This window comes from Micropterus salmoides, unplaced genomic scaffold, assembly GCF_014851395.1.
Source record: "Micropterus salmoides isolate LMB-PRFRI ecotype aquatic unplaced genomic scaffold, ASM1485139v1 Ms_hic_scaffold_2, whole genome shotgun sequence".
Lineage (NCBI taxonomy): Eukaryota > Metazoa > Chordata > Actinopteri > Centrarchiformes > Centrarchidae > Micropterus > Micropterus salmoides.
This window is the reverse complement of record NW_024041150.1, coordinates 18100016-18126517: the sequence shown is the minus strand read 5'-3', so window position 1 is coordinate 18126517 and position 26502 is coordinate 18100016. Positions and strand designations below refer to the sequence as shown.

Below are 26502 nucleotides of genomic sequence, written 5' to 3'. Positions count from 1 at the left end.
CACAGAGAAAGAACATGTCAGGATTTGGATACATAGACAATACTTGTTAGTAGAATTTATTTATTGTTTTGTTTTAGGTGTTTGTTGAAAATAATAATAAAAAAAGAGTACTGAGAGTTTTGTCCTTCAGAGTGACTACATTTTTGTAAATTGAGATTATTTTGTTAAATGTTTTTTTAAAGGTTTGAGGCCAAGTTTGAGAGCAAGCCATAATGTGTAATTTTTACACTTCATGTCAGCCTATATGCACATTAAAAAAGTAAAATATAATGTGTTCATTTGTGCGCTTTAGGGGTGTTGGAAGGCGAATTTTTTAAATCTTGAAAAGAGACTACCTATTTTCCCCTGTTTCCAGCCTCTATGCTAAGCTATGCTCACCATTTCCTGGCTCAAGCTTTATATCAGGAATGAAGGCGGTATCAATCTTTTCATCTCAACTCTCAGAAAACAGCAAATAAGCCTATTTCCCAAAATGTTGAACTATCCCTTTAAGAGACAACATTTTTATAAAGTTGGAACTGTTTTGTTCCATCCTCATTTTTTATTAAAATCTTAAGTTTACAAATAAAATAAATATTAGCTCCATGTTTAGGTAAAGGATAAGTTTAGTTTATGGTAAGGGAATTATTATACTCCAAAGAAGGACTTCACAAGGATATAAGTAAAGGATATGTGTGTGTTTGCTGTGTGTGTCCCAACAGGGGACTTGTGTATCTGCAGCAGTGCTTAATCCACCATTCGAAATGGGAACCTGGCTTCCACTCGGTTTCCCCACAGGCTCTGAGCAGCGCTACCCGACTCCCAGACTCTCAGCTACTCCAACTCCAGTGGAACGCATCTTGAAGCGATTTGGGGCTCAAACCCTTTGCTGCTCCGTCTCTTTTTTCCCCCTCCTCTTTGGCTCTCCAGCCCCCGCACCCAAACACCTCCTCCCGTTTTTGGCTGAAGGAAGCTTTAAGGTCTTAGGGGAAAGCGCTAGAGCGGCAGTCCTGGCTCGACCCAGGGGTTGTGGAGCCCCGCGGTATAATCAACAGTTAGCCTGCCGCAAGAGCAGAGTCCAAAACAGTTAGGGATGGAGGGATGCGTCTACGAAAGTAGGACAGAAAGGGTCTAGGGCTAGCTGACGGCTGCCGCAATTGCAAACAGACACACATAAGTGCAATCACATGCACACACACTCTGATGCCCGCACACAAACATGCTGAAAGAAAAAGCCTCCGGGTCATCAAAAATCCTATTCACTCCCGTCAGGATATTGAAGTGTGTCATGCCAATATTTCAGTGCTGATAGCTTCGCTGGAATGTGTGTGTGTGTTTCCATTTATACGTGAGCGTGAGGGTGTGTGGCTGTGTGTGGGTGTGTGCTTGAGCACGTCCGTGCGCGTGCCTCACCACTTCTCTCCCACTTTATTTTCTAAAGAGTGGCTTTTTCAAAAGTCGCCCGGGTATTTTCAAGGGGCCTGTCTAATTCATGCAGGTGAAGTGTTTTAAAGTTCCATTCCACGTTTACCTGCGGGGCCCGAAGAACACACAACAGAGGTGTTGAAATAACACCTCCTCCCCTCCCCTCCCTGCTTCTCCCTCACTTTTATCACAGCTTCTATCCTTTTGTCCTTCACTTTCCTCCTGTCCCTCCACACCTGCTTCCCCTCTCTACACTCCTTCGCTTTCTTCCCATCTTTTTCTTATCCCTCCTTCTCTCCCCACCTCCCTCCTGCGCTCTCTTTACTTCATCCGTCCCTCATCCTCGCTCTCTCTGCCTCTCATAGTGTTTGAAGCAGAGTGTTTGTCTCTGGGGCTGGATGATTGACAGCTGAGAGAGAGCCAGGCAGCTCTCTGGTGACAGATAAGGACTTTGGCTCGATTACTCACTGGGTCCCACAGACACACACATATAAACTCTCACCCATCCTCCCACATGCACACGGATTCACTTACTCGCTTGCACACGCACACACACACACACACACACACACACACACACACACACAAACACACACACACTCTGGGTCCCATGCTGCTCCCACAGTTCGGCAGGGAGCAGACAAACCTATTTGCATTAGGAAGCAGCGTGTAAAATAAATAAAGAATCGGATGAATCGAGGAATAAATAGACAGGAGGCACGGCTGGGGAAGAGTACGACTGATTTGCAGGGTGTGTGTGCGCGTGTGCATGCTCTCTTTTTCAACCTCTGGGCTCCCGAGTGGGGAGAGCGGCAGTGCAGCAAAAGAAACACCCTGCACACCCTGTTGAGCACACACAAACACAAACACACACCCAGTCAAATATACATGAAAAGATTCTACAAAACCCAAATCATTATGATAATGAAAAATGAAAGGCTCTAAAAATACTGTTTTATTCCTCCCTTTGTTTCCGGGGGAAGCTCCAGAGAGACCACTGGCTGACAACGAGAGAGGGAACGAGTGAGACGGAGAAAGAGAAGGAAAGAGAAGTAGTTCTCCTCCTATCTGCTTTTACCAAGAACATCTTCCTCTACAGCCTCCCAAAATCTCTGGATTGCAACACACTTCCTTCTTCAAAGAGAGGAATTGGATTGAGTGCAACTGGTTCAAATTGGGTGCATGTTTATGTTCTTGGCAACAAAAAAAAAAGAAACCTCAGTGACTTGCTGACTGACAGCTGAAAGTGAGAGGAAGATGGCGAGAATGAGAGGCAGCAGGCGCATAAGCAGGTGCAACATTAGATACGCAGAGGAAAACCAGAACAAGGACAGGAAAACAGAGCAAACGTGGAATTAGAGAAAAACATGGAGAGTTCAGTACTTATGTAAGTTTGTGCAAGAGTGAAAAATAGGCTGAAACATTTTTATGGGGGGTGGGGGGGAGGTGCAGAGATGCAGAATAGGAAGAGGAGAGTAATGAACAGAAGGAGGGAGAGCTGAAAGACTGTGAGATGTCATGCTGTGCTACAGGTGTGTGTGTCAGGGAGTCATGAGAAAATAAAGGGAGGGATGGGGGAAAAAAAGATGAGTGAGGAATAATTAGCCCGACCCCCAGTAGAGGAGTGTGGCAGGTGAAAGGACGAATGGGAGGAAAGTGAGGGGAAAGACGGATGGACGGTGGGGTAGATGAAGAAGGGAAGGGTTGAAGGCAAGGACACGGCGACACGGCGGGAGAAAGGGAAAAAGAAAAAGTAAGGAGGCAAAGGCATGACTAAAGAGATGGCAGGCACAGTGTGAGAGAAAGGAGAGGAGGGCGGCCTGCGGGACAGAGGTTTAGAAGTGAGAGGAGAGAAAAAAAGAAGAAGAAGAAGGAGGAGGAGGAGGTGACAGAGACAGACGCAGAGCATGAAAATGGCCTTTGTCATCCCTTCTCAAACACAGAGCCGGAAAACAAAGGGAGCGTGAGCTGCTTTTTCCACCATCTCTTAGATGACAATAGCTATTTGTCTCCTCATCAGAGACAGAGGAGAGGAGAGCGAAGAAAGCACACTAAACACTGTACTTCATGTCTCTTCCTCTTCACTCGCGTCTCATCTCCGTCCTCCTCAGTCTTGCTTTTTTTCCCACCCCCACCATCTCTATCTCAACACACAAACACCCTTGAACATAGTTTCTCTCCCTCTGCATGCCATGGCTCTAAATAACTCTAGCTCTCTTTCAATGGGAGTCGGGAGCGCAGGGGGGACCTCCACAGCCCATCCTCCCTTATTTGAGGTTAGAGGTTAAGGGTCACGCTTGAGTGCTGATGGTGCATCCTGCCAGACAAAGCAGATTAACACACACAGGGCGAGCACTGGTATGTCACCCCTCTAACCCCCCTCCCAGCTTGTTCCCAAGCCTCAGCCTCATTGGGTGAGATTGTATCATAAGTTGGAGGTTGCACCAATGAGAGGTCAAGGCCTCAATTGTGCATGCGGTCAGCGGTCAAACCACCTCTTGCCACGGGTGGTGTTGTCACAGCTGAGTTAGTATTCATAGCAAACAAATTACAGATAAAACTGGTCGTCATTTGGTATTGTCTGCGTTCTTTGCATTAATCCTCATCTCAGACTGTCGTGTTTGCTATTTAGTGAATAATTTTATCTGCAAAATATATATTTGTCTTATTAACCATACACACACAGTAGCACAGCTAGAAACGTAACACTGTGCTGGCGCCGTGCTCCACTCACTGATCTATAAGATCAACTCAATTCAGTCTCCAAACTCCATAAGAATCAGAAGAATGTTATCTGCGCAGCGTTAAACTCTAAATTAATTTAATTTAGTCATCTAGTCTGACCTCGCACTGGCAGGGATAGATAAGATAAAAAAAAAATAGCTTAACATGCAAGCTCAATTTATGCTATCAGCTTAAATAATGTAATATTTTATATCTCCTCAGTGGGAAATTGTCCTATGGCCTCGCCAACCTGGGACCACCACAGGGATCAAGGATAGTTTCTATAACGTCAAGGAATCAGTGTTGCTCCACAGATATTTTATGATTTCTTATTAGTAGCAACTGAGGATTATTTCATTTTTGATTAATATTTAGTCTGTAAAATAACAACATTTCTCAGAGCTTAAGATGATGTCAGATTGCTTGTTTCAACCAACCAACAGTCCAAATCCCAAAGATAATACATTTACAGTGAGCATTTCCTTGATAATCAATTAAGGATTCATGCATTTTCAAACAAAATATATTAGCTTTTGAACTGGAATTATAAACCTTTTTAATTCAAATCATCAATCTTTCTTTTGACAAAATAATCTCACCTCAAGGTCCATTTAGTAGCTGCTCTGGTGGTTTATTAGCATACGGAAGATTAGGATATGGAATATACTCACAGAATTTTAATATTATATTACGGTTTAATTTCATGTTTTTGGAAGAAAAAAAAAATCCACTGGCAAAAAATGCCAATTTTATAAAGCAATTTCTGTCTAAACTGGCTCCTTAAACTTTATTGTTTTCAAAAAACCCTGACATGCGGCCAGTGCAGTAAGAGCATTTCAACCTATCAGTAGAAATCAACTTTTCAAAAGATGCTATAGAAATAAGTGAATGTATCTTGCAAACAATAAAGGTTGCTAAGCTAGAATAAAGAAAAATGATTGAAACAAGTGTATTGTTATTGGAAACAATTTGAAATAACCTTGCTGCACTGAAATATCTTTTCACATTATTACAGACAAAACTGACTTGATCAGGAGATTTTTTGCAGTGTAAAAGTGTAAAAAAAAAAAACATTCAGCCCAAGAAAGAATGTAGAACAACAACAGATCAATTTTGTTGTCCTTCACTCCACTGTTGATCTATATGTGAGGTCCTCCTTCAGATCTGGCATCAGTGGGCAGCCCTGCCAGTGTATTTAGAAGTGTTAAATGCCCCCCTGACCTGCTGCAGTCTGTTATTAGGCCTACCGACTGCCAGGCCTGCTAACTCTAACTGGCATCAATGCCCACGCCTGGCAACTCACACACATACACACGGGTCAGATCCACAAACTCACATGTGCAAACACTTAGAGGCAAGCATTCTGTACAGACACACACCATGGGCACTCAACAGAGGGTGAATAGCCAGTGATCCTCCTCCTCCTCCTTCCGCTTTATCAGTGAGTTGCGTTCCGCCTTAGCCATGCATACTGTACAGTCATTAATCATGATTCTCATTAATTATCTATGCACCCGGCTGGTTAATTAACACATCAGCTCAAGCAGAACTAATGCTGCATGCTAGTTCACCTCCCACTCATACCCAGCACTCCTAACCCCCCTACACACACGCACACACCCAACAAACCAAGTCCAGCCCTGCTTCTCCCAAGCTTCAGCTCCTGTCAGCTGTGAAGGAGGAAACTGACCTGTGAGAAACAGCTTTAATGTGACAATACAGCTGCAGAATAAAGAAACACTCTGCTGTGTATGACCAGTCTGTAATGTTTAATGTCTTGTGGTGTAATTTATATCTTTGGTGAACCCATATGTGTTCTTCTTGCCATGTCAAGAAAAATAAACTTTGGTGGCACACAAGTTTGCACTGTTGACCTTTAGAGAAACTCTATTCAAAGGGCTGAACTGCCAGAGAGTCCAAAACAGAGAAATCTATCATAGCTTTTTAGCTGTGCGTCATCCACTTTTAATTCCTTGCTGGTGTATAAACTGCTTCACAAAAGAGGCATGTGTTTTTTCCGACAGTTATGAGACAGGAGGAGATGTGTATTATTATTCCCAGCTAGCTTGAAGCGCTATTGTGACTGACAGCATGTTCGTGGTTGCCACAACATTAATAGGCCCACTGAACCTTTGTTTGTTGCTTACAGCTGTTTGTCCTTCCTCTGAGTTTATTAAATAAATGTACAGCAGAATCAATATGAGCGTCTCCAAAGTGAGAGAGTTGCTCCGCACGTGGCACCACCGCGTTAACTTCATTAATTATTCATAATCATTGATAATCCCCAGACACAGACAGGCTCAGTCAGGATTTAACGGAAAATAACATTCTGTACTTTTCTACACTTCAGACAGGTAAGGTAAGACAGGTAAGCTGTCACACACAAAATGCAAATATACTGGCCACAGTCAAATCATTTGTTGTATGGCAGCCGTCGTCAGGTTGAGTCCTGAGCTCCGTCAGAGCTGTAGGGACATTTTAACTGTAGGAAATGAAAGTCTGATCCGTTTACTCTGGAAAGTCAAAAATATTTTCTGTTATACCAGGTTTCTTTTTACAAGGTTTTTTTGCTGCTTAAATGTAAAGTCTCTCAGTATTTGCACAAGCAGCATTATTGTGTGCGTGGCCATGATCCATCGCCTGTCTAGGTAGTAACAATGAAACAGTAACATTTTATTGTACCATAAACGACTGCATGGGCAGGATTGTCTGTGTTTAGAAAATTATAAATCCAACTAATAAAAAGATTAAAATATCAAGAGAATCCCCTCCAGCTGGTAGTTGAAAGTTGGCAACTCTGGGTTAGCCTACCACCTATTTTGCCATATCTTTTACTTAATGTGCAGAGCAACTTTGTGTCCCACTTTGTAGTGTGTCCAGGTTGATGACTTTCATCAACGATGAACCTGTCACTTAATGATCTTAATGACTTAAATATCTTGTACTTTATAAAATGTACAAACATTTGTGCCCATCACTGTTTCCCTGAGCCCAAGAGGATATCTTAAACGTACCTTTTTGTTGTTCGATCAACAGACCAAAACCCAAAGATAATTAATTTTCAATCTCACAAATCAGAAAAAATAAGCATTTTTAAATAAAATAAAAAGTTTAGAATCTGAAATCAGTGAATTTTTGGCATTTTAGCTTAAATGACAATGAATCGATTCTCAAAAGTCCTGTCGATGTTCTGTCAATTCACCATCTATTTAGCATTTTAAGCACTAATTCACCAGCCTCCGATGTGGATCTGGATCTTCACAGTGTGTAGAAAATGCAGTAATTAACCTGGATGAATTGGAAACCTCTCCAGCCTTTACTCAGCGGGAAATGCAGGCTTTACCGCCTGACACCAATCACCAGAAGGGCCTGCTTTTAATTTGGTCATTTCTTCTTTAGTTAGAGCACATAGGGAGCAGGCAGAGATAAAAAAGCAGTGAGATGGATTCAAACAGACTCCATTCAGAGTACAGTTGAGGTGCCACATCCTGCTGGGATATCTGGCCATTCCATGTGGTTTATATGCTGGTCCTGCTTCTATTTACTCCCTTTAATCTCCCATGAGGCCTTGGGCTAGAGTGAGATATGTGCCTGGGGGTAAAACGAAGGGTAATTCACGCTCAGACATGGAATTATAATGTTTCCATGCATGAAGCCTCTGAATAATTTACAGCTTTCAATGGCTTAACATTACTCTTCCTGCGAACATGCACGCGAACATGCGCACACACACACACACAAACACACGGTCTGGAACCACCCATGCTGTGGTGAAGATTTAGTCATCGCCCTCGCCTCACCAATCTCTCACTGGTGCATCACTAAATACAGCCCCCCTTGTCTCATTCTTTCTGACAGCCTGTGCAGCATATAATTATGTCCCCCCTGAAACCAGGGCAGTAATCTCACACACTTGTCTGGCCATTATTATGGAGGCTCTGGCTTCTCTCTGCCCACGGCCTGCCTTCCCTCAACCTCTCTCTCTCATCCAGCACTAGTTCTTCCAGCTTAGCTCTGATCTCTCTCTCTCTCTCTCATTCTCTCTCTTTCTCTCTCTCTCTCTCTCTATGGGCCAAAAGCCTGAATGAGAGAGAAAAAGAGGCGCTCTGACATTAACGAGATTGCTCGTTAAGAAAGGAGGGAGGGGAAGAAGGACAGAGAGGAAGGGAGGTAGAAAATGGAGTGGCTGTAATTGGGAGATTTTTGAAAAGAAGAGAAAGAAAAGACAGAATTAGGTTTCCACCCAGGGCCTGTCTGAAAGTGTGTGTGTGTGTGTAGCAGATATAGAGGGGACTAAATATAAGGTGGAAGAATGACTTTTTTCTCAAGAGGTGCTAAAGGTCAGACACACCTATCAATCAGGTTCATACAAAGGGCCGGGTCTAGTTCTCCTCCCCACAGCCCCCCACACCATCTCTCTTCGGAGACAACTTTAAAGAAACACTTTACAGTAACAGGCTTCTGGAGACTATTTCCTCCCAGTGCCTGTAGCTGCTGCACTGTCAGCAGGCCCATTACAGAAATGCATTTCATTGGCATTTCACTTCTTGTTGGGCAGGGTGGCTAGAAAGCTGCTTCACAACACCAGACACATACAGCTGAGACAGCTCAGTTTATAGCAACATAAAGAAGTGTCGACTTTTCCCTGCATGTGGATAAAAATATTTACTCTCTTTCTCCAGCACATTATACCTCAAGGAGTGATGTACAGCACCTTTCGGGGGGAGGTTCATTTTCTTTTCGTAGGACCAAACTTCTCCTGAAACCTCTTCAGCTCTTAATATTTGCTAATAAATTTAGAGAAGCTGATATCCTAGTGTCTGAATGAGCAAGCCACCCCAAATAAAGCCCGTGTGTGGCTGAAAGTGTGGGGCTTTGCATTTCTTAATGTGCAAATATGTGCCAATAAATGTGTGTGTGTGTGTGTGTGTAAGTCGGTGTAATCCCTCGCTATGGGACGCCCTCCCTTCTTCGTGTGCCAGATGAGGAGATATTCTGCCAAATTCGACGAGCAAGTGGGCTGCCAACTGCGAACATACACTCTCAACCACACACCGAAATCATACACTGGCATGTTATGCATGCATATACACAAAGAGCCGAGTGTGTGTGTGTCTGTGTGTGTGTGTGTGTGTGTGTGTGCGCGTGTGTGTGTGCGCAAAAACGTACACACTTGGCTGAGTGTGGGCAGGTTTATTCTAGTCTATAGGTCTGGAAGAAATGTTGGAGGATTAGGGAGAGAGCCCACAGAGAGGTAGATGAGGAGCTATGGGAGGGATGCAAGGGTGGAGATGAAGAAAAAGATAGAGTTAAAGAAAATGAAAGATAGCAAGGAAGGGATAGAAATTTGATCAAGAGGCATGATGACGGAGGAATAGAAGCAGGCCAAGCTGGTGATCTGAAACAGTTAACTCCCTGGTTTATACAGCAGGATGGATTATCTCTACCTCTCTGTTTCTCCCCCCTCCTGCTCCAATCTCTCCATTGTGTGCCACTATAGCTCTATGGAAGCAACGGTGTGGGGGGGGGGGGGGGATTGAAAGAAATTCCCTCTCTTTCTCTTTCTCCAGCTAAATTAATAATATGAAGCTCTCTATCCTTCTCAGTCTGCTTTATCCTTTTATTCGCCCCCCTTCTCCGCTTTATCTCCGAGTATTCCTTGATTCTATTATTCCCTTGGCTGTATGCTGGAGTTATAGGAGTATATGTGGGTGTGTGTGTGTGTGTGAGTGTATTCAAAGCAAGCTTGACAGGCTGCACACCAAACTGAGCATGAGAAGTTTTTCTTTTTTTTGTTTTTTTTTTGCTGGTGAGAGACTGCAGGGTATGAAAGAGAGAAAGAGTGAGAAATAGCGAGAGATACATACATGTGCGACAAAGGGAAAGCGGAGGGAGAGAAATGGAGAGGATGGGGGAGAGGTGTAGGGACAAAGTGGGGGAGAGAGAGTGGGTAAGGAAAGAAGTGAGAGAGAGAGAGAAAGTGATGTGGAAAGGCGGAGGTGTGAGATGATACCAAATAGATCAGAGTCACAGTTTCTAATAAGAGGTATGACATTCTCATCTTTTACCTTTTGTCTTCTTTTCCTTTTTTTGATTCTTCCCTCCCTCTATCTTCCTCCTTTGTGCGCCCTCGCTATTTCTCTCTCCCTTCATCTCACCTCTGTCTTTGCTCTTCATCAGCGCTTGGAGTAAAAAAGCTGCCAGTATTCTTAACCAGCTGCCTGAATAGCCTGCACGGATTATGCACAATTCATTTGAGGGAAGAAATTACTAATTCATAAAACAAAACACTAGTAGATCTTCATGTGCACACATTTCCGTTTTATGGCTAGAGACACTAGCAGAATCTAACAGCTTATCCAATAACTTTTTGATTGAACTAGACCACATATTATACCTCGCACCTCCTCTCAACTTTCACCTCTTGAGGCTCATTTAAACAGGAAACAAGCCTTTTTGGGCCAACCCATACACTGTTTTTGCATTGGCCCAGGTTAGTGCACGTTTTCACAACAGCATGCTACAGCAGGGGACAACCATGTTGTTGTGGTCCTGCTTGGTAGCACGGCTGACCACAGCTGACCTGTGACTATCTCCTCCCTCAAACAAGCTGTGCAGTTTGCGCTAAACTGAAGGCTCAACATGCGTGCGGCTGTACTGGTGACTAAAGAAAAAGAACTCTGTTAAAAAATACTGATTACTGAAGTTACAGCACAGTTTACTTTATAGCTTTTGATCTGTATCAAAGTGGTGTAACTGTTAATGCAAATTGCACTTCCCCGCTGCCGCTGCCTCATATCATAAAGTGTTACGCCAGCAAAACAGTGGATTCAACCACACAAGATCTACACAAAAAGATATGTGCATATTATACGGTCAGCATAGTTGTTTTGAATATTGCATGGAGGAACAGTACAAGCAGGAACAGCGACAGTGAGCTGTTGAGCTGTAGACAACAGGCAATATGGCAGTTTGTGTGAACCGGCACACCTCATGTCATCAAGGTGAACTTTGTCTTATTCACCTTGTCGTGCTGTGCAGGGGAAAAAAAAATACTCAACTCAGTGCAAATGTCCCCAGTCATATCGAAAACCAGCATTACAAGAACAGCACCAAGTTCATCCATTAGAAAGTGGTGGTATTGATTGATTAGTAATGGTACTGAAGTCAGAACTACACCAGGTACTGGTCCAGTTCAAGCACTGCTCCTCATTCTTTCCACCCCCCACCTCCCTCTCTCCCTTCCTCACCCTTCTGGCTCATTTCTCATCCTCCCTCTGTCTCCGCATCTCTGCCAGTGGATGTCTTTAATCAGAGCGTCAATCAGAGTGCAACGCGCACAAGAGAATGAAGCTTAATCCAATATAAGATACACAAGATAATACAGCTGTTAAAACCATCAGCCGCCTGCCAGATAACAACCCTGTCACCCACATTAAGTATCTCTCTCTTCCGTTTCTCCCCTCTCCCTCACTTTCACTCTTCTCGTCATCGCCGCATCTCGCCCTCTTAATGGTGAAGTGAATGGTTGTTAAATCTCAGCATCTCTCCATCAGTTTTTTCTTTTTTTTTTAATTGAAGTCTCTTTGCATCACAGTCTCCTTCGGGGTTACTATTGTAAACAAGATGTCTAAATCTAGCCATGAAGACATTTTTGCAATGAGATTTGAAATAATGATAGAAAACAAGTAAATCAAATCTTTTGCCCATGTAGCAGTTAAACACAATAATACAAATACTATTTATTTTGCCAAACTACAGATCAAATTCTTAAATAACTGACTTTTCGGGAAGGTTTTTACATACAGAAATAAACTTAGGTTAAAATGGCGAAAACTAAACCTTTAACAAAAGTAATAAAATACATTAATCTGACCTATGATGAAAACTCTTAATACCAACCTGAGATTAAACAGAACTTTAATTAAAAGTTGCTGTGAAACTGTAAAAACTTCGACCCTTCAATCTCTTTTTCACTCTGAAAGGACAAATCTTAATTTCTCCCATGCAGGGCTGGCTGCTGGATGATGGATTAAAGCAGTGAGATTATTCATAGGATTGAGGCAGATTAACCAGTTTACGTGACCTACTGGCCAAACTGGTCAGTTTAACCGTGAGCAGAGAAACAGAGATGGAGAGATAGTGCATGCAAACTAGAGAGGGCAGTTAAAAACAAAAAGGAGACGCTGAGAGATAGCACAGGACTACAGGTGGGCGAACCGGTTAAAGAAGGTGAAGAGTGAAAGCCTGTTTGAGCACTGACAGACGTTTAACCTAAACAGACATTTAACAGACAGATGGATGGAGAGATAGGCGATGAGGAAAAACAAGGAATTAATGGAGGGAGGAGCTGCTTCTGTCAACACCTGCAGGAGCCAATGGAGGCAGTGGTTGGGTTTAAAACAGCATGGTTAAGGACAGAGAGATAAGATAGGACTGCGAGCTATTCATCACGTTTATAGGAAAGGTGACATTTAGCCTGGCGACTGTTTGCCGCATGTGTGTTTTGAGGGTGCACAGCCCACAAAAAAAGGTGTGAATCAATGTTTGCGTGAAAAAAAGTAGGTGTTTCGCATCTAATTCCACATTTAAACAAGCTTCTTTTGGAATGCTTACATGTTTCTTTGCCATATTTCTTCATTGTTTCCATGTAAACAGGTAGACCACATAAGACAAAACCACGACTGTGAGGATCATTTTTAAATAAAAATGATGAGAATGGTGCAGGGCCGACTTCCTCGGTCCGAGTATGGGACACCTGTCACCTCCTAAAAACAGACACACAAAACACCTGTCTCTTGTCTAGGTGAGACATAACGCACGGGTGGGACGAAGAGATAGAGAAAGAGCAAGAAAGGCTTTCGAGAGAGAGAAAAACAGGGCTTATGGAGGACAGAGGGGGGACGGATGGAAAGCTGAAGATAAACTAAGCTTCAGACAGCAAAGCAAAACGTGTGCTGGGAGAAAGATGCACTATGTTGTGAGAGGGACAGTGGACAAGGGGACTGACGGACGGGTTTGAAGGTGGAAAACAGGGGCGGGGGATGCAAAAGGTGGCCTGGGAGAAAGAGGAGAAAATGAATGGAGACAAGAAGAGAAGAGAGTGTAAAAGGCAATAGGAGGAGACGAGGAGACAAGGAGAGGGGTGAGGGAGAGGAGGGAGGGTCCGCGGGTTCATAATCCCCTTACAGACAGCTTTGTTGAGTGATTGACAGCCCAGCGCGCCACGTTAGAGCCCGAGCACACGGGGGCCGCCATGACTGGAGGGATTATCTCTCCCCTGGCTTATCACCCCCCACCCCCCACCCCTCGATAGGGTCAAGTGGTACAGGCCAGTTTCAGTTGTTTTCACGCTCTCTTTTCATGCTTGCCCAGAAACCATGCTTTGTCTCACATGATTGTGGTATTTTGCTAATAATGCTTAATGTGGCGATGGAGTGGCCGGGGGGGGGGACCCAACACAACCACGCAGGGCATGTACACAAGTGCGCACACCCACGCATGACGCATGCCTGACATCCACGCAATCACACTTGCACACAAGCAGACGCACACACATGAAACTCCCTGTATTCAGCGTGCAAGGGCGTCATGAGGGTACAGAAGCACTTAAACAAGACCTTGAGTGAATTCTTTTGTTCTTGCTAAGTACCACCATAATAGAGTTAGCTCGCCCATCACAAGAGTGATTACCCTTAAGAGGAAACATAAGGAGAAAGCAAAGGTTTTGATTAAAAGGAGATAATATAAAAAAACACCGCTAAATTAGAGCACTTACGGACGATAGTGGCATTGTTTGGCCGCTCTGAAGCAGCTATTTTAAGGCTTTGAGAAATCAGATAATGTGTATGATTAACCAAGTGCCAGAATACACACCTCTGAGACTGGTTGCAATATTCAGCTGTGTACACACATGCCACACACATATATAACGGCCACCCAAGATTAGGGATCCAGATGGGCTAGGCCTAACTGGGACCAGTGGCTTTACTGAAACACACAAAATGGGGACCCAAATACAAACACCACAGCAGCTGTGTGTGTTAGCTAGCGAGGACAGAAACACGTGCTTTTCAAAGCCCGAGACCATACAGCCAGAGAGTTATCAGTGCCACGTAACGGAAATAAGCATCACACGCAAATATGCATGCACACATCCACACATAAGGTACAGGACTGCACATGTTCGGCACGGTGACCCACAGTCATGCCACCCATCCATCAACTGAAAACCAAAGAACACAGGAGAGAGGACTGTCGAAAAGGAAGGCTTTTGTCCCGTCTCCCCCTTTCCCCCACCCCCTGCGCACCAGCATTCTTCTGGCTTGATTTTCTTTGTGGGGAAGGAGGGAGAGAGGGAAGAAAGAAAGGATGGATGGAAGAAAGAGAAGAAAGGAGGGCGCTCCATCTGTTTTTTCCCCCCTCCTGTGGCTGGGGACCTGCAGTACAGCTGGACTCCAATGGAGAGCAAGACTGATAAAAAAATCAGGAAGAAGGAAGGAAGGAAAGAAAGAAAGATTTTTGGAAGGGAGGTAAGAAGACGGCATAGCTAATGAGGGAATGGCTTCCTGATTTCCAGAGAATGTTGAGGGAGTGGTACATCTGCTCACGCATGTACGTGTGTGTGTGTGTGTGTGTGTGTGTGTGTGTGTGCGCGTGCGCAGGCTGAGCTCTGGTTCACAGTCACTCCCGAATTACTTTGACACCGCTGTGATAGGCAATCATGATTATTCATCCTGTCTTCACTACACAGGACCTATTTACTACTTGACGTTGATGAGCGAAATGAGGAGAAACAGAGACTACACATCAAAAACCACCCACAAAGAAGAAGAGAGACAAAAAAAGGACCCAACTAGGAAAAAAAGAGAAAAAGTAGAGAAAAAGATGAGAGAGAAAAAAAAAAGTTGGAATATATTTTACTGTCTGCCAACTAGCTGTAACATGATAACAGCTTGGATATGCAGAGAAGGAAATTTACACTGGTGGTGCGCCAGGCAATGAGAGAGAAAGTGAAAGAAAAGACAAAAGGAATGAAGGGGGGATTAGTGCAGAGAAGTGGACTGGTTTTGCAGACGGCGAGAGGGGTAAGAGTGCGTGTGGGAGAGTGCGAAGCCAGAGAGCCGTGAGTGTGTGTGAGGGCTTTCACTGGAAGCGCTTGGGGTGGAAAGGGGGGGGGGGGGGCTCTTTTGTTCACAGGGAGCAGAGGGAGGAGGGTGAAGTGAAGGAGGGAGAGTGAGAGAGTCGAGAAGGAGGAGTTGAAGGAAGGAGTGAGGGATATGCTACTGACTGCGAGGAGGGTTGGGGGGTGGAGGGTACCTCTGAAGAAACTCAACCTCTCCACTTGGACTTCTTCCAGCCCTGAGAGCAATAACATTTTTCATCTGTGCATGCATGAGGAGAATGTGTGTGTATATACAAGCTCTCCACTGTGTGTATGCATGCCTTGTTGTGTGTATGCCAGTGTATATAAATGCTGGGGTGTGTTAGTGAGCTAACACTGACTGCACGACGTGAGGACAAAGGCAAGAAACAGAGAAAGAGAGTAAAGGAGGTTAAAACCACTAAAACGCAGCACTGAGTTTTGTATTATAGCCAGTACCGGGATATCAAATGATGGCATGTGGACGGGACTACAACAATCCACTTCATCGCTCTTTCTATACAAGATGGATCTTGTTAGAGTCACTTGTCCTCGACAACAAAGCTCTGTGCTGCACTCCATATGCTGCAAAGAGTGAACATTTGGAGGCAGGCAGCAGTAGTTTACTTTTCTACTTGGCCTTAAATAATCGCTTCAGGTTGAAGCACTTTTATTGGCAAAACGTCCAAATTTCAGGACGTTCGAGAACCAGTCTTGTTTTAGTTTGACAACCATGGGCTTTTTATTCTATCCAATGCAGGTTTGAAAGAAATTCATAAACCCAAGAAGCGATATTTTCTCAGTCCAAAGAGAACAATTAAACCTTTCAACTGTTGTCAGTGAGACTTACTTTAAAAAAAAATAAAAATAGCACATTCTTACTCTTACAAATCAAAAGTTAAATTTAGTAGCAACAAAATGCTACTACATTCTGATATGACCATTAGCTTAAAGTAGCTAATGTTAACTTTTGTTAGCAAACCATGAATACACATTGCTGTGTAAGTGAGTCAATAGGCTGATTTTCAAACTTGTACTTACTGTGACTCTTTGTTTTATCATTTACCATTATCCTGTAATTGCAACTTGTGGCAACAGTAGTATGGAAACCCTGACAGCTAGGCTAGGTAAATGTACGTAAGTAGACCCAGGTGGCGATTGGCTTTGCTAAGCATAACATAAAGATTGAAACAAATACTTATTTCTACATTACTGTTTACGTCCGGTTAAAACAAATAACATACAACAAGTTAATAACAGAGATTTTGGGGTATAGGTAGGCGGAATTTTAAACTATGGAGAGGCCAGACTAATTGTTTCCCTCTGCTTCCAGTCTTCATGCGAAGCCAAGAGAGTCACCTCCTGGTTTCAGCTCCATACTCAACACACAATGCAAAGACACGAGAGTGGTATTGATCATCTCATCTAACTCTTGGCTAGAAAGTGAATAAGCATATTCTATAACAAATGCTGATTAATAGTCTGAAGGTAATGTTAATACTGAATGTTGAATGTTACCTTCAGTCTCAGTATGTGATCTCTACAAACAGCTAAGCTAACCCACATGAAGCCCAAACCTTCTGCTTCCAAAACTGAGGAATTATTCTTAATCTTACATTTTTAACGTCAATCCTATTTAAATTATAATGAATGCAGAGCCCAGGAAACGGAGCATGATTTTTCCCTTCACAGCTAGCCAAGGTCAGTTTCCCCATAGACTGTAAGAATGATGGGCTAATGCCAAAGCCAGATGGACTACGATGACTGTATGGTTTTTTACCTCCTAATTAGAACTATGCATATGTGCGCTCGCACACACACACACACACACACACACAAACAAGCATATGAAGAGAAGAAAGCATCATGCCTGGAAAAATAATCAAGGTGCTGGGAGCTAGTGAGAATATTATAAAAGATCTGAGCTAGAGAAGTAGGCCTGTGCTTATATGGTGTTATAAATGTGTGTGATTATTAGTAAGCCAAGTTCCAAGATGTCTGGTTGCTATTGCAGCGGGGCAGAGCAGGACAGGGTTCCCCACCAAAGCCTCTTAAGATGAGGATCATCTCTGACCTATTGTAAGTCAATGGGTAAAGATTATCTTAACGCTAAGATGCTTTGGCGTAACAGGTCTCTACATCTCCCACACAACAGACCAAACATCTACTGCAACAGCCAGAGGATCCACACCCCCTCCAACCACCCCCCACACAAATAAAAGCTACATATTGTTTTGTACTTGAGCAGTGAATAGTTGCAATGCTTTGTTAACAGGCTCCTTGCAGGCAGAGTGATTCATGTATGCTTACTTTTGCGGCTTGTGTGCTTCTGCAAATCTCTGGATAACAGCTTCTTATGCCAAAAATATAAATGTAAAATGAGATATTTAAAGAAAACGCCACCTGTAGCCACTTCATCACTTACAAATGTATCTACCGGCTGTGTGCCTTGCATTTCTAGGTCCATTTCGTTGCTTGACTGTGTATTGTTGTTATTCCTGACATGACTTTGTGAGATTGTGCTCCACTTCAGCTACAATGGAGCACAATAAAAGCAAAGCGTCCCAGCGAACGTCAGGTTTTGGAGTGTGTTTTGCAAAATCAAAGAGCAAGGACACTTAGACTCACCGACAATTGCACAGGATGAAATCCAAAAAGACGAGACAGAGACACCATTTGACTGTAGCCTCAATAGACCAAAATGAAAGTTGCAAAAGAAGCACGGCTCTCACAGCATCTCAGAATAACTTGCATTCATTGTATCATTATCCTTCTTTTCGCCTACACACAACACAACTGATCAACACACTCTCTTTTATGAAATGCTGAAAATCAGAAACACACGTAGAAGTGGGCAAGGCAGGTTGAGTAAAGGTGGGTTCACCAATAAATGTAAATTACAACACTTCATCCTGGAGTGCAATGAACTTGAAATATTGATTATACAGTGGAAGAGCAGAGCTTTCTTTAAAAGGAATTGATTTAGCTTTTGGCAAATTAAGTCTATCAACACATTGTTCTGCTGCAAGGCATTTGGCATCATTTCTGTCTCTGTGATTCCTGCATACTGTGTGTGAAGTTTTAAGCTCAGTGTGTGTTTGCTGCATCTCATCGTATCACTTGACCTGCAGTAAATATAGAGAGGAAACAGCTGCCAGTCTCGCAAAGTTGATCAAAGAGCTCATTCTGCCCCAAAAGTCAATGAATTCCTTTAAAGCTTACCAGGTTTCATGCTGGACTTCACAGGGATAAATATTATGGGACGTGTCAGTAATGAGGAATGAGGGGCCAGCTCGGTTGTATGCGAGCAGGAAGCAGCTAGTCGTGGCGGTGACCTATAGATCATCAGTCACTCTCCCTGTCTGGGCTGTGTCACATCAGCCAGTACCACTGTCAAACCCGGCCGCGCTCCCAAACCATCCATCTCTCTCTTAACTCGCCTTCTCTCACTGTCTTTCATGCTTTTTGTTTCCTTCTCTGACCCTGCCAGCTCTCTGCTCTCCTCTCTCCTTCCCTCATCTCACTCTGACAACACCCACTTCTTATATTTCTGCCCTCTTGCTCATATCGGTTGAAGATGTTTGCCAAAACTTCAGCTGTGACAAGGCACAGCTGTTCACAAGCAAACCCACTCATTTGTCTCTCTTGTGTAGACACACACACACTCTCTCTTTAACATTGAGTTACAAAACCATTTTGGGCCAGAGTCCATTCAAAGTGCTGTGTTGAAGTCTACTGGCAGACCGAGTGATGGAGTTTCAGTGCTGATGAGAGTGACGGTAAGCAAAGGCTGTAACTGGAGTTAACTCGGGCTACTGAGCAACACTCTTGGAGAGAAGAGGACAAAACATTTGTTTTTTTGTTATGCATTTTACACGTTTTCCATGATCATGTGTAGGGCAATGCAAAAGAGGACCTTGATAATGCTTGATGGGAGAGCGAAGTGGAAGTGTGAAAAGACGTAACACAACCTGCAAATGCCCTCCATCTAATCAAGTCAATTTTTGTCTTAAAATCTTAATTTCTTTCAAAAAAATGACAAGAATCTGTCAAAACACAAAGAATATTACAAGTAGAAATCAACCTTTTTCATCTTTATAATGCAGATTGCTGCAGTGAAATCAAAAAAAGAGTCAACTTAACTGTGTAATATACTTGAAACAAGTAGATCTTTATTAAAAACTGTTTGGAATTATCTTTTTGCGCTTGCAGATTTTTTCATTTGTTTTGAGAGAATAAGGCTTTGCAACTCAATTACAGACAGAAAATTACTATCAGAAGGAGACTTGGCACAATGGCATTAGAACACACAATTTAGTATTCAAGGCACAAACACACACACATCCTCTGTTACGAACCAGAATCCACATACACACACATGGAATGACAACAGCATCAACTCCCTCCCTCTGCTATCCTCTTTATCTGGAATGATGTTGAAGCCACAGTAGTTGCTGCAATATGAGCCCAACCCTATGTTGAGGAGATGTGCAGAGCAGCAGCCGAGCTGGGAGTCTCGTGATACTGAGCCTAAACATAACCGAAGAGCAAGGAGCTGAGCATGGAGGGATGGCAAAAGGGGAGAAGAAAAAAAGCGAAGAGACGGGAACGTGAGTTAAAGAAAGACCTATCCTTTCTTTAACTCACGTGTGATGTGTGTGACACAGGTTTGCCTCTACATTGCACACCCCTCTGGCCTATAGTGTCCACACACACACTTTCATACTGGCTTCTCATCCCACCAGTCCGCTTCTTTGTGTCATCCAGGGGAGGGGGATTGACCTGGCCCAGTCCAAATGCTGCCAGGAGGATTGGATGATCCTGCTTAGGCAGGGTGTGCTGTGAAGCAAGCTAATGAGAGGCCAATGTGTGTGTGTGTGTGTGTGTTGGCAGGCTTTACTAAGGGGCTCTGGGTTCAGCCACCCAGGGCAATCTGCCCAGTGATGCTGAGACACATGTGACCCCTTCAGACCTACGGCCTGGATTACTGTTACCACCACTGCAACTATTGTGAATGTGTGTGTGCGTGTGTGTGCGTGTTTGTGTGCATGCATGTTTCCAGGGAAGAAAGTTGCTTGTTTCTGCATGCGTTCCAACATTCTGAACTAGCTCAGCCAGCCACACGCTTTTAATCTCCTTCATCCTAATCATCAGCACTTTTAACAATTACCAGAATCCCAAAGTCACTTCTAAAGCCCCAGGGACTGGGGAAGTAAATTAGTTCTTTAGCTAACCCCAGCATATTTACATCACCGCTTTATAGCTGTTATGATGTTGATGAATGTGCACTGCCCCTGCCAAATAAACTTATAATCGAGTGATAAAATAATGAATGAATTCCGAGTGGAACAACAGTCCGTGACGCCTGCCAATTTCCTCACCTCTTCTGTGTGTGTGTGTGTGTGTGTGTGCGCGCACACGCACATCTGCCCTCCAGTGTTTGCCGTCTCATTGCAGCAGTGTGTGTTCAATGCTCGCTTGCACATGTAACAAAAGGAGATACATTCGGACCACACACTCTTTACACACGTGTCCGACGTAGATGGGAGGGGAGGTCGGGCCCCATGAGGCTCATTTGCGTGTATGTGTGCAGGCATGTGTTGAGAGCGCTGCTGCAATAGAGCTGTCTGTTCACATGTCTGTATTTTCACAGTCCAACTGTGTACATGTGTGTCCATCTGCCTGTCTGCCATGCCAGAAGATAGGAGGAACGAAAGAAAGAGATTCCAGCCTCTGGCCGCATTGGCTGCCTTCTCCTTCTCCATCCCCTGGCCTTTCCATTTTGCCACATCAGCTGAAACCTCTTTTCACAGCTCCTGTTGCTCTCAGCTCGTAAACTCACACACACTCCTCTTTTTCACCAAGGGAGAGGGAGGTAAGAAGAGAAAGAGAGTGAGGGGGAAAGGGGGTGAGCCGCTGCCCGTTTGCTTTAAAAGGCAGCTCAAGCAGTATGGTTCATATCCATTCCTTCCCTTGTTTTTACACTCCCTCGCTCCTAAAATAAAAAAATAAAATAAAATAACTACCCAGTGGATATTCTCTAATCATTTAGCCTAAGGATGCGTGTAGGCTTACCAAGCTCCTGCTTACTTATCCACACAGCCCAGAAAAGCCTCGGTGCATGCCTGCATTATTCATGAAGGAGAAACCTACGGGTGGAAAACTGGGTGCGGCGTTTCAAACACAAAAACAATCAATAAACGGGTGTTGGAATGCTGCTCCTTTGATACGACACCCCGTTTGACCTACTAACACTTATTCCACTCTTCCTCTCAGTCCCAGAATGCCCTCGCCAAGAAGATTTCCAGTGATTTTTTCTCTTTTTTTTGGAGTCTTTTCTCTGGTTTTTTGTAGTTGAAACACTTAGCCTAGTTAGCTAGTCTTTTATCCGGCGCCAATTAGCCGGCGATTAATGAATTATTGAGAAACGGGAAGGGGGGGATTAAAATTTAATGTGGATCTTAGGGGGAATAGTTGTATTACAAGTCACCGCGAGCGCCGAGTGAGGAGACGGCCACCCTCAGCAGCCGTTTACAATAATCTACAGCCATTTACTAAAAGTATAGAAAGAGAGAAAAAGAGAAAAAGAGAAAAAGAGGAAGAGAGGAAGTGGGAGCCGAGGGAGGGGTGAAGGAGAGGTTTTGGCCTTATGAACAGACACTGAAATCAAACATGCAAAAGGGCCAAAAACTACAAAACTCCAGATGCTGTGATCAGGGCAGTGACCAAAGCCAACATTCGCTCCACATGAATTCATTTTCTCTCTCCGGGTGTGTGTGTATGTGTGTGTGTCTACCAATGTGACCTACAGTATTTGGTCCCGTGTGTGTGGGTCACCTGCCACCCCAGCACCCAAACTCCTGTGCAGTAATGTAAGATTCGATCTTTCATTAGGGCGGCCATGTAAGGCCAATAATAGGAGATGCTGAGATAAGGATAATGTATGTCTGAGGGGGAAGCTCTTCTCAAGGTGATCGTTCTGGTTCAGTTCTCTCTTCCTCAAGCAAAACCTGTATTGGCACTTGAGACTTAACTGGTATTGATTTACTTAGGGTTAGGACTGTGTCTACCCCCCCCCCACTCTGCTCTCTCTACCACCCCTTCTGTTTCTCAGTCACCTCCTGGCACCTGTCTCTGTTTCTATTCCTCACTGCACACCTCTGTCTCTCTTCTTTCTGCCGGTGCCGGAGTAATTTAAACTGATGGAGCAGTCAATAAAAGGGTGGATGCAGAACTTGATGGTTGTAAGCATTCTGATACAATATTTTAGCTCAGCCTGATCATTTTGTTTATTTTTATTGCAGGAATTAATCAGGTAGTAAGGTCTGAGAAATGTGTATCCGTCCATGGGAGCCTCCTTTTCCACTTCACCTCTGTCACTCCTAACACATCTTTGAGTACGTCAGTGGCTGCTGTGGCGCTATAATTAGTCGCTGGATGTGACACATGTTTCCAATTTGCTACGTCTGGTCACTGCACTGGAGGGGGGTGGAGTGACGGAGCGAGGTAAAGATAGAGACAGACGAAAAGTGACAGGAGGAAAAGAAAAGGACGGGGACGGTGGAGGCAGGCAAGCCAGAAAGTGGGCATGAAATAGCAAGAGAGGAAGAAAAATATAAGAAAGAGGGTCAAAAGGTGTGAAAGAGAGAAGAGAAAGAGAGGGGGAGGAAGAGAAGGAGCTGGAGATTGCTCACAGAGGCGGAAAGAAAGATGGGAGGAGACGTGGAGGGAAGCTGCAGGTGGACGGTCTAAACTTCAAAGCAGTGTATCCAGCAGGGGTCTAGAGGTTAACAATGTGACAGGCCATTTGCTACACAGACAAGATGTGAACCATACATGCGCTCCTGCACCTGATTGATACAGACTACTGCTTCTGCTTACTTTTCGCCTCATTTCAGAAGTACAAACCATATGTGTGTGGGCTCGGGATTTTGTCCTTGGAAGATGTGCACTACTCGGGCAGCACGGGCTCTTAACATATTTCAGCCCACGGCCAAAACCTATTTTGCCCTGAGGCAGCTCAAACTAAAGAACTGCTCTTGTCATGTAGAGACAGAGGAGACACAAGTACATGGGAAGTGTGAAAAACAGCCAAGAAAATAAACTGGAGGAATGACTAAGCTGATTAACTATGAATAGTAAGCTTCATGAATAAGCTTCATAGTGTACAATAGGCTTTGTATTTTGAATATATGAGTGAGCAAATCTGTGGAAATGAATATGGAGTCTGGCGTCAAAGCTGCCACCCCTTCTAATTGCCAGGCCCATTCACTAAACCCTGACACCCACCTAACACTAAACTCCATTAGCAGACAATGGCGTGGAATCACCTGTAAGGCCTCAAAAGCCCGGGCTGTTAGCTTCTCAGTGAAAATTACCCTCCCGTGTCCAACTCTACTCCCTGTTGGGTGAATCCACCCACTGCTGACAAAGAGCCCTCATTAAGGGCTTCATGCCTGGCTCCACAGCGGGGCCCACGCACAGTCACATCTGTGGAAAGGCGAGAAACCGGGCAGGCCATAGCCTACAGCACATGGACACATTAAAAACCTGTTAGTCTCTGAAAAAGCCCCTGGCATGGGTGTGAGCTGGGGATGGCAAGATTTGGGCTGCCAAAAGTAAGCCTGTAAGTGAGTCTAAATTTGCTTTTGTGTTTCTTTGTATTATAAAGTGTTTGTAAAGCAAATTTACAAAAAATGGGAGCTACTCAAGACCAGTGTTCCCTTCAAGCTGATAATTTGTTGGCCTACACACACCATTTCTTAAGCAGAAAAGTATCATTGTTCCAGTTTTCCCCAAAATGTAGTTACAATTTGCAGAATTGAAGCCTGGTGTCACCTCCATACAAGCCGCCTTGTTATCCGCCAGCCTCCCCACCACCACCGGGCGTCTATTCAGACACTGGGAAATTGGCAGAGGTGTGAGAAAAGTGTTGTCGGTCGTTAAGGCCGGACGGCCGAGAGGTGTTTAAAATGACATTTCCTCAGCTAATGCCTGACACCTTCACCAGAGGAAAGAAAAAAAATGCAAATGAGTATGGCCGAGTGGGTTTGAGAGGCCTGCGGGATCGGGGCCTAGACTTTAATCAAGGTCATCCAGCGACAGCAATTAGAGCGCCACACACGTCCTTATTATCCTACACACAGCTCCCATCTTTTCGAGCTTACAGGGACTTTAGCAGTAAGAACTAACAGCTGGATTATCCACAAAAAAGCAACGTGAGTGTGACAAATTCCAAACAGCTGTGAAACAGAGCAGCCTGTGTCAACACTAAGTGTATACATTTATTAAATTGCACTGTTTACATTGAAGCCCTGTTAGACTGCAAACAAGCACGATGGCATTGTATTGTTTTGGGGAGAAAGTGCAACAAATTGGCAGAATAGAAATTTAAAAAAATGAACAGGCTACTCTGTGTCTGTGGGAGGCCTGTGGCTCATCTGTAGCGAAATAGGGCCCTTCTCGAACTTTATGGTGTTTTGCATGTCATGTTGCATTACTACATGGCACTTAGTAGTGCACTAAGATTTAATTCCATTACATTCATTAAATATTGCCTAAATCCCCTCATCTTAGAAGAAGTTGCATGTCATGAACATGCAATTAAACTCATTATTCGATCGGGGGGGTTTTTTTTATATATATATCTAGCGTGGGCTTGAAACTTCAAGTTCAAACCTGCACTGAAGCGACGGTTAAGGTCTGCAAGTGAGAGCTGCTCTTACCTTTCGTTCAGGGAATTCCAGTAGATGGGCTCCATATTGCTGGCCGTCGTCCCCAGTAAATCCAGTAAGAATACCAGCAGGAGCCCCAATCCATTCCCACTTCCTCGACACGCCATTTCTACCCTGACACCCAGCATATGTAGCCCCATTTAGAAGAAATGGACAATATTTTCTGTGTGAATGCTGCTGCACGGAGACTCAAAACAATGGATGTGCGACTACAGCCGATCAGGCTATAGGTAGAGGCAGTCAAAGTGTGAAGTGAAAGCCTGCTGTATACAACCTCATGGATCCACAATTCGTCAAATTGTACTGGATCAAACCAAAGCCAGACTCTGAAATGTGTAGGAGAAACTTGTTCAATCCGTGCGTCCGGATCTCCAAAAACTACTGGTTTTCTGCGCGTCCACGGTCGTACTATTTCAGTGCCAATCCCATGACTTCCCAATTAATGTGTCATTAGTCCTCCTTTTTCCAAAGCAGTGCTCCTCAGTTCAAATATAACTCCACCGAATCGAATTTTGTGAAAAATGTATCGCCACCCAAGAGCTATTTCTGTTGCCTTTCGGTGCGCCCTAATTGTCTTTTTCCGAACAATGTTCCCTTGTTCTCTGAACAGACTCTGTGTGATTTCTCTCCCATTACCTTGTTTTCTCGCAAGAACATCTACCTTCCAACATACCAGGCTGAACTGTAAAGAAATACTGTCAGTCTGTTAGAAGGAAACAGTCGAAGTCAGGCCAAAACTGTGGAGATAAAGCGTTTAAAATGGAAAAGATATCACTGGTGTCCGCGGCTCCATCCTCATACAGACATGTTGATGCTCGGTGGGCTTAGTCAGTGCGCATTACAATCCTTATTCTCCTCTTTGTAAAATACACAGGTTGCACGCGGGTTGTAAATCCGCAAATCCTTCATCAGCGGATTCGTTGAAAATGAAAAAACAAACTAGGATCCAAATCGAGTCCAAGAATCAATCAAAGCAACAACACAAGAAAACTGAGAGAAACAAACCAAAGAGCTAGAAAAGCATCCGCACTCTAATAACGTCGCACAAAGGCCAACGTGAAAGTTGTGAAGTGAATTTAAAAAATAAGATGCGAGCTGTGAGCATCAGTCCTTGCTGGAAATAGACGCCTATCTGATGCAGCGCATCATTTGGAGAGCGGGACGCGTCGCTTCTCGGCCAGAGGAAAGCGCTTCATTCGTTATCGCATCGTCTCTCTGCCTCAAAATCCCACTGGTTTGACTTGCCCTAATGCACGCAGCACATTGACAGACCGACTGGCTTGTTCGAGAGAAGGAGGAGGGAAAGGGGGACGTGAATCAATGGGGAAAAAATCCCCATCCTCCGACTGGCAGGCAGGGCGCACTGGCGGAGCGCAATTCTTCCAGGCTTTCGGGGAGGGGGGGGCGGTATCGAGTCCGGTTCAGCACCTCCTCTTTCCTCCTCCTCTCTGAGTTTTAGGGGGCCCCCGACTCGGACCTCTGGACTCCCTGGCGCTC

The 26502-nt window shown here is 44.2% G+C and overlaps 1 protein-coding gene across 1 annotated transcript in view; it reads right to left on the bottom strand.

The window, feature by feature from the left end:
* Positions 1 to 26502, bottom strand: part of efnb3b (ephrin-B3b) — a 76280-nt gene extending 49778 nt beyond the window's left edge. Inside the window, exon 1 of the mRNA XM_038732413.1 lies at positions 24997 to 26502. Coding sequence (XP_038588341.1) covers positions 24997 to 25145 — 149 coding nt within the window. The 5' untranslated portion in view covers positions 25146 to 26502. The remainder of the gene's footprint in view (positions 1 to 24996) is intronic.